General features: G+C 36.5%; 1 protein-coding gene across 1 annotated transcript in view; it reads right to left on the bottom strand.

Moving 5' to 3' along the window:
* The window catches only part of LOC110105336, a 39,348-nt gene that overhangs the window by 3,488 nt on the left and 27,401 nt on the right, over positions 1-8,459 (bottom strand). Inside the window, 3 exon segments of the mRNA XM_028699307.1 lie at positions 5,301-5,440; positions 5,534-5,677; positions 6,460-7,798. Of these exon segments, the coding sequence (XP_028555140.1) occupies positions 5,301-5,440; positions 5,534-5,677; positions 6,460-7,798 (1,623 nt within the window).

Below are 8,459 nucleotides of genomic sequence, written 5' to 3'. Positions count from 1 at the left end.
ACATGGGTGGGTGTGGGTATGGGTACCCAATGCAAGGCTTTGAATTAAAGAAAGAAAAGAGATTGTTGGAGGCCAAAACACGTGATTTAATTCTATTAGGTCTATGGAGGAAATTGTTGACAATGAGGTAGATTTTCAATACCATAGTTCAAATTTTTATTTCAATGTTTGTCTAAAGATTTATGGGGTCATATAAGAAACTTTTCACCGATTGATTTTTAATGTCACATAATATCTTATTTTGGTTATTTTAACTTAAAAAAAATCAAGTTTTCACATGTTAATTTTATTCACACAAATTATTGAATATTTTATGTTGAATATGGCATCGGCTATAGTTTTTTAAAATTTTTAAAATGATGTTTTAAATGTTCCTTATAAATAGTTTTGAAGTGCCAAATGTAAAGTGTGTATGCAAATTATACATGCATTATCTCCTGACGTACTACTGTACATGTAACAAGTTATGCATGTTCATGTTAAATGTTGCAATTATATGTTAATTATACAAGTTTTGCATATGAATATCATGTCATGTAGGAAGTTTTGATATGGGAAAAAGTGCACTATAAATAATATTGAGGATGAAGCAATTAGGTTCAAGTTTAATTCTTCCATTAGATCCTGCAGCATAACATACAATATGAGCCATTATATGATAGGAACTGCAAGACATCTTCTTATTGGATGGAGATGGATGAGAGGAGATTGATGGGTCCTTAGTGGATGATGCCTTTAAGAAGATTAGAGTAATTAAGGATAGATTAAGAGCAACATAAGATAGAAAACAAAAGTTATGATGTAAATCATTAGATAGTTAAGTTTCAGGTGGGTGATTTTGTATTTTTTAAAGTCAATCCTATAAAAGATGTAAGTAGGTTTGGTAAAAAAAATATCTGAGTCTAATATATTAGGCCTTTTGAGATAGTCACTATAGTTAGAAAAAATATTTATAAGTTATTACTGTCATATCGATCATATGTCTAATATGTATGATATTTTATGTATATGTACTAAGAAAGTGGATTTCTGATATTAAGCATAGAGTTATTGAGGATAAATTTGACATATGACTTGATTTGATTTATAGAGAGAAACTTGAGCATATTATAGCAAATGATGTGAGATAGTTGAGGAGCAAGTAGATCCTTATGATTAAAATTCATTAGAGGCACATATTAGATAGAAAGACCATGAGGGAAAAATAGGTTTAGGTGAAACAATTTTATCTACATCTATTTATTCTAGCTAGTTGTGAATGTCGAGGACGATATTATTTTAAAGAGGGAAAGAAGGGAAAAATATAATGATCACTTCTACAGGATTTGGATCTATATGTAGTAATTCAATTTAGATATGATAAGACTTCATATTTATTTCATGTTTACTATTTTTTTATCAATTTAGAGTTATTTAAATGCATGGTTTGTTCATCAATTTTGTGTGGTTTGGTTTGGAGAGAATTTATATATGTTGCAATATATCTTGTTGTATTAAATTAAATTTTTTAATATATTTTATATTTGATTTATAAACCTTCTTCACTATGTTATAAAGTACTCAATAATCTTATATATATACCTAATTTTATGAGCATCATATATATGAAAATATAAGATTTTTTATTGGATTAATCTTTCTTAAGGAATTACACTACTTTGTAAAAGTGAGTTTTCTAAAATCATCAAGTGTTCATTATACGAGCCTTTTTACTAGATTATTTTGAGCACATTTTAGTATTTAGCAAGTATTTTTTTTTTCATAAATTTTGGAACTCTGTATTTAAATTTATTACAATAATTTTCATGAAATTTATAATTGAAATTGTATAAATTTTATAATTATTAATACACCCTTTCATTGTTTTTTTATATAGTTCCAACATATCCCATTTCTTAAGCATCTCTATTTGCATTGCCATGAGCTCATTTAGGTAGGGAGGGAGGGAGGGGGGTCTTCGACCCGATTTAATCCATCATCATATTTCAATTTTTTCACTCTTGTGTGAATTATGATATTTTATTTGATTGGGTTTTACAAAAACTCAGACTTACAGAAATTTTGAAAGTTTTTTATTGCAAAAATTTTAATATGTTGTAGAGTGGACTATTCTTATCATATTAACAACATATATGATTTAATTTTTCACCAAATATTTATATTATATGATAGTTTAGACATTTTAATAGGCATATAGGAGCTGAAGTAAATTACTATAAAATAACAAATGCTTCGAAATGATGTTGTGGATGTTATAGATAAGTGCTTTTATGATTTGTAGTTGTTGAATTATAGCTATAAATTTATCCTCGTAAACCATAATATTTTGTCATAAATATGATCTATTTATTTTTTGTAACATGTTATATGTTATTTATGTTTGTTGAAATAGTTAATATTTTTATGTTTATGCATCTAAAAGATGTGTAAAAAGGGTAAAGAGAGAAAATTTAAGTTTTTCATTTGTGATAGTTTATGTGCATTCAAGTGGACAAATAATAGTCTGTGCACCTATATGATTATCTATCTATGCATATGATAAGGTTGAACAAATATAAATAATTAATACAAGTAGAAGTGGAGGTATAAAAGATAAATGAGAAATATGAATAAGTAGATATAGAGGTATATTAAGTACTAAAGACAAAAATATGAAATGTTTTAAAATATTCAAATATTAATTTCTATCATATTATTTCATTCCTAATATTATGTTCAAATAAATGCTTATACCTAGCATATACCCACTATTGATACTATACTTGATATATAGGTACGGCACGCACATGCTATGCTTTACTATTAATAAGCTAGCTATTATTGTTGCTAGGGTTTGCGGATATGGGGATTTTTTGACTCCGCGGTGTCCCCAGCCCTCGGGGGGGGGGGCTTTTCTCTCCGGCACTCTTCTGGTTTCAGGGAAGCTTTTACTTTCCCTGCTCTCTGCTTTTCGTTCTGGAGTGTTTTGGTGTTTTTTCTCTGGTTTCGTCGACATTTCCGGCATGGCTCCTTCAAAGCTTAAGGACCCTGGTTTTTTTGGTGGGGTTTCTCATGCGCGCTCTTTTCGTGAGGCTCTTGATGGAGTTAAGCCGGTGTTTCCGGATCTTAGGTAGTCTACTTTTCATGGTTTACCTTCACTGTGGATTTCTGATTTGGAAATTTCTGAACTTGCTATTCCGTTTCAATTCTCTTTAGTTGATTTTTTTCCTTCTAAGAGACCATCTCTGGAATCTATCCGCAATTTTTTTTTCAATTTAAAGCTTAATGGTGAAGTTTCTGTGACGGTGCTAGATCAATCTCACATTCTTATCTAGTTATCCAACGACCTTGATTATTGCAAGGTTTTTTGTCACCGTTCCTACCTTGTTTACAACTGCTTCATGAAATTAACTAAATGGTCACCTAGTCTGGATATTGGCGTTGAATCACCCATTATCTCGATCTGGATTTCGTTTCCTCGTCTTCGCCCCCATTTTTTCTCCCCAAGAATTCTATTTGGGCTGGCTGAGATCTTTGGTAAACCGTTAAAAATTGACGAAGCTACGTCGGTGGGTTCTCGTCCTTCAAATGCACGTGTTTTAGTCGAGCTTGATATCACTAAATCCTACCCTAAAAAAGTTTGGCTTGGTTCTGATTCCTTGGGTTATGTCCAGGATGTGATTTTAGATGATTTTCCTAATTTTTGTTCTATTTGCAAATGCATCGGGCACTCTAAGGGATCTTGCCGTCCGGTTTTGGATGTTTCCCCTCCTTCTTTGTGTGTGTGTGTGTGGGGGGGGAGTTGTTTCTGCTGATCGGGATGTCCCTATTATTCCGTTTGTTGTTGATGAATTAAATGTGGTTAATGATGGTGTTGTTTCGTCTGAACTTGTGGGTGTATTCGAAACTGTTCCTACTGGTTCCCCATTGCCGCTGGAGAATGTTGGGGTTGTGCATGGTGAGGTTTTTGTGGTTGATTGCCTTACTATTAATGCTGACCTGGAACGTTCTGCTATTCCTATAACTGTTAAAACTCCCACGACAATTGTAGATTCAGGTTCGGTCACTTTAGTTCAGGGTGTTTTAAATGAACCTGAGTCTTCTCTGGTAGATAATGGGGTGCTAGGTGTTGGAGGAATTAATTCTGAGGCTGTTACAATTGTTTTATCTCCTAATGCTACACATTTTCTTCCTCATGCTTTAGCTTCTGTTAGCAATGTGATGATGGCGTCTATCTCTACTGAGAATCTTAATAATTCAGAAGGTGGTGCTGCTGATAATTCGACTGTTGCTTTGGGCCCTGTTATGGTTGGGGTTGAGCCTCCTTTGTCTGATGTCAGAGAAGAGTGTAGTACGATTGTTAACAGGCTAATTGAGGTTCCAATGAATTTGATCAGTTCGCAATCTATGGCTAACGGTTTGGGTGATTGTTCTGGTTTGGATATTAGGAACCAACTCAATTGGTTGAATGGTTCGTCGGATGATGAATCAGAATCTGAATTTTAGGAAGTTGGAGTGGATTTTCCGGATTGCTGTGGGGACTCTGACACTGGCAATGATTTCTTGGTAGTTTGTGTTAAACCTACTGTCAATGTTGCAAATCGGGGGAAATTTTGGGGGAAAGGACGTCGTAGACGATGATTTTTCGTGTTTGGTTGTTTCTTTTCCCCTTTATGCTCTCCTCGAGATTTATATGCTTTTTTGGATGTCGGAATCGTTGTTGCGCTGGGCTATGGGCAATGATGGGGTCGGGGCTCGCGGCCCTGTCGCTTTGCTGGTGGCAACCTTTTATTGGACGGTCCGTGCTAGGCTTCAGGGTCGCTGGGAGCCCCGGCTGCTTACTGAGCCCCTTTTATTTTGCCTGTAATTTTCCTTTATTTTACTTTAGCTCCCCCATTTTCCAATGTTGTGACCGTTTCGATTTGATTAATGAATGTTTGTGTTAAAAAAAAAAAAAAAAAAAAAAAAAAAAAAAAAAAAAAACCTAGCTATTATTGCTCGCCCCTACTTTATTTGTTTATGTTATTTTAAGAGAAGAATAAGACTCAACTTGAGTAGAGGCTAATGACACTTATTAAGACCCAAACCTGAACGTGAATTTCAAGATCAAGGTCCATCGAATTATTTGTAGTAAAAAAGAATTATTAGAAAAAAATATGAAACTAAATAGATGCCACTATTTTATTGGTTGCAATTAAAAAATCAATTAATATTAAATTGCATAAATCCCTCAAATAAATAAATAATTAAATAATTTTTAATATATTATATACTTAAAAGACGCCATTAATATAAATCAAGTTTAATTGAAATCTAATTACCTTGTAAACAGGGCCAAACCCACCCTCTCCAAGCTTGCTCTCCTCAGAGAAATTATTTGTTGCTTCAGCAATGCTTTCAAAGTCAAATAAAGGTAGGTCTATGTCTTTGTCACTTGCCACCTCATTTGTGTCCTTGTAAACTGTTCATGAGTTATGATAGAAAGAGAAATACATATAATAGTTGATTAGGAACACTACTTGAGTAATATGAATAAAAGAAAATTGAATCATACCTCTCCTTATTAATCTTTTTCGCTTGTTGTGACGGACTATCAAACAGCTGATTAATAAAAATCCAATGAGCAAACTCCCCATAATTGGCACCACAATTGTAGCTATCTTTTTTCCCTTGTAATGAGATTGGATTGGTGATGTGCCTACAAATAAAAGAAGAAATAATATTGCACGATTCATTAGCTTCAATGAGTTATTATTTGGCATATATGACGCTCAAAATATTTCATGCTTCTTTTTTCGTTTTGTCTTTTTTCTTTTTAGGGGAACGGGGTATCCATCCGCTGTCATATTCGAAAGGTCGCTTGATAGCGTGACTAATTCTCAGATGACCTAAAAAAGACACTCACTCAGAACCCTCCTGACCCGCACTTGATTGGACCCTACTTAAGAGGCGCTGCAGCTCGAGGGGAATTGAGCATGAGTTAGAGGTTCCCAACTGTACTTGTCAACCAACCAAGCTAAGCAACAGTAGGTTCATGCTTCTTTCTTTATGATCACATATATAGGGTCATGCCTGCGTGGCAATAATTTGTAGAAATTGGATAATTATAGAGGTGAAAAATATCCTCATGTGATTTTGATAAAATATATCTAAAAAAGTTAAGATAATATGCTTATAATTAAATATAATTACATGATTTAATTTAAAGATAAATTCAAAATAATAAAATCACTTATACATAATTAAGCCATCCTTTGGGATGACTATCTTATTACTTTTTAAAGGAGTTCTTTAATTAAAAAAAATTATACTAAAAAAACTGTTTTAAAAACAGTAATAAAATCATCTTAAAACAAACCTAAAAGATAACGATCAACTTTTTAAAATCATTATAATTCATGATGAAAATGATGCCAGCACATGCAGAGTTAATTATTTCCCTACAAAAGATCCAATTTCGTACATATTCAGTACACATACCTAAATCAGCTGCGGCAACGCGGACGTAGAGGTCTTGCCCACCGTTGCCATACAAGCGCATGTCATTAAGTTGCCCGGTCCACATGATGCACCCACTTCCGCCGTTGCTGATATTAGCCAAAAAGTAAGCGGTGCAGGAGCAATTCATCAAACACCTTACCCTGCACTCATCCAACCCCAATTCCCCATCTGCCACCGCCACCGACGTATCTGGTAGCTTCACCCTGCTCACAATCAAGAATCCATCGGACGTGCCTGTCCCGTTCCGGCAATCGAGCGTCGTGTTCCTAACACACCCACCGCTCACATCTTTCAAAGCCCAACGGCCACTATTCTTTGGCCGAAATCCCGACAGGCAACTACAGTGCGGGATCTCGTTCGCGTTGCAGATGCCGAACGGCCCACACGGAGAGAAAGAATCGCATTCGTCCATGGGGGTCTGCCAGAAGAAGCTCCACTGCCCCGGCGGATCTAGCCATAAAAAACGCTGAGCTGTTCCGTTCGGGTTCAGGACCATTCTCAACTTGGCGTCGCTAGTCAGCTCAGAAGTGTACCCTACCTTCTCCCTTGTTGTGATGAAGCTTATCCTGATAGTATTATAACTGGGTATCTGTGGCAAGCCGGTGAAGCCGTTCCCGACCCATGGGCCACCGCGCCAGTAAATGATCTCATGATCTTGGGTGATGACGAGTTGCGGCACGCCTCTGAGTTGGATTGCCATGGCGTAGGTGCCGGGCGATGGGTCAGTAGAGCTCGCCCAAGAAGTTATGTTCCAGCTAAAGCCAGTCTGAAGGTCCCAGCCAATGAAAATTCCTGGAAGGGCCGTGCTTGAGGGGTAGTCGAAGCTCTGCCATTTGTACTTATTGCCACCTCTGACGATCAGGTTACCACTGGCAAAGAGTCGGGCGGTTGGGTTTGTGGCTTGGACGGTATTGGTGGGAGGAGGGGATGAAGACCAATGGATGGTAGTGTTCCGGTCTATGACGAGAAGGGTGCCGTTGGGGGCGAGGGTGAGAGAGCCAGCGAAGCCAGAAACCGGGGTACGGGCGTTGGCAACCCAGATAACGTCATGGGACGAAATGTTGTGATACCAGATGCCTACATAGCGCTTGCCGGAGCTATTGTCCGGGCTGAAGAAGCCAAGGGCGAAGACACCGCCGGCGGATACGAGGATCTCTCCGTCCAATAGGGGGCGGTTGGCTGTCAGCGTGTCGCCGAGGTTGGTCGTGGCGGAGGTAGAGTGGGTGGTGAGGAGGACAACGAAGCCAATGAAGATGATGAGGTCCTCATGATTTCTTGATTGCATCATGGTTTTGGATTCACTCGAACTCAAAGACAATTAATTAACACTTTATAATTTTTCAATGTTGGGCCCAACATTGAAGTTTGGATGTGACAGCGCAGACTACTTGAAGGACCGAGTCATTTGAAGTGTGAGGCCACTGTTTACTACAAGACTTGTACAAAACACGGCCGCTGATAAATTAAAAATCTTACAAGCACTATTTAATACGTTAGATGATGGTTACAGATTTTTAGGTGAGATATCTAACCTTTTTATGGGCAGACCTCTCGTAATAATAACAAAAAAAGAAATCCATCACAGAAAAATGTGAGGAATAAAATGTCACACTCTATGATTTGCATTTGGAGAATTATATTTATCTTTTCTTTTAATTATTTAATTTGATCTTATGAGTAAGCAACATAAAAAAATATGATAGTAGATGTGGCCGTGATCTGTTTTACATCATGAGAAATATTAAATATGAGTTGGAGTCTTTTTCTTATTCTTTTTCAGTTATTATGGTGGAAGGAAATGCCATTGCGCAGGCCCTGACCATTTTGGGTTCTATTTTCAAGGATTATAAGGAGATGTGCTGGGATCAGCTGCCTCTCTATGCTCAAGGTCTTGTCAAATTAGATCAAATTGGTTTTCCTTATGTTTGTCATTAATTTCGGCTGTTTTAGTGGGTGGTTTTGCTTTGTTCTGGGTGCTC

This window comes from Dendrobium catenatum, unplaced genomic scaffold, assembly GCF_001605985.2.
Source record: "Dendrobium catenatum unplaced genomic scaffold, ASM160598v2 fragScaff_scaffold_1242, whole genome shotgun sequence".
NCBI classification, from domain to species: domain Eukaryota; kingdom Viridiplantae; phylum Streptophyta; class Magnoliopsida; order Asparagales; family Orchidaceae; genus Dendrobium; species Dendrobium catenatum.
This window is presented reverse-complemented; position numbering and strand designations above follow the sequence as displayed.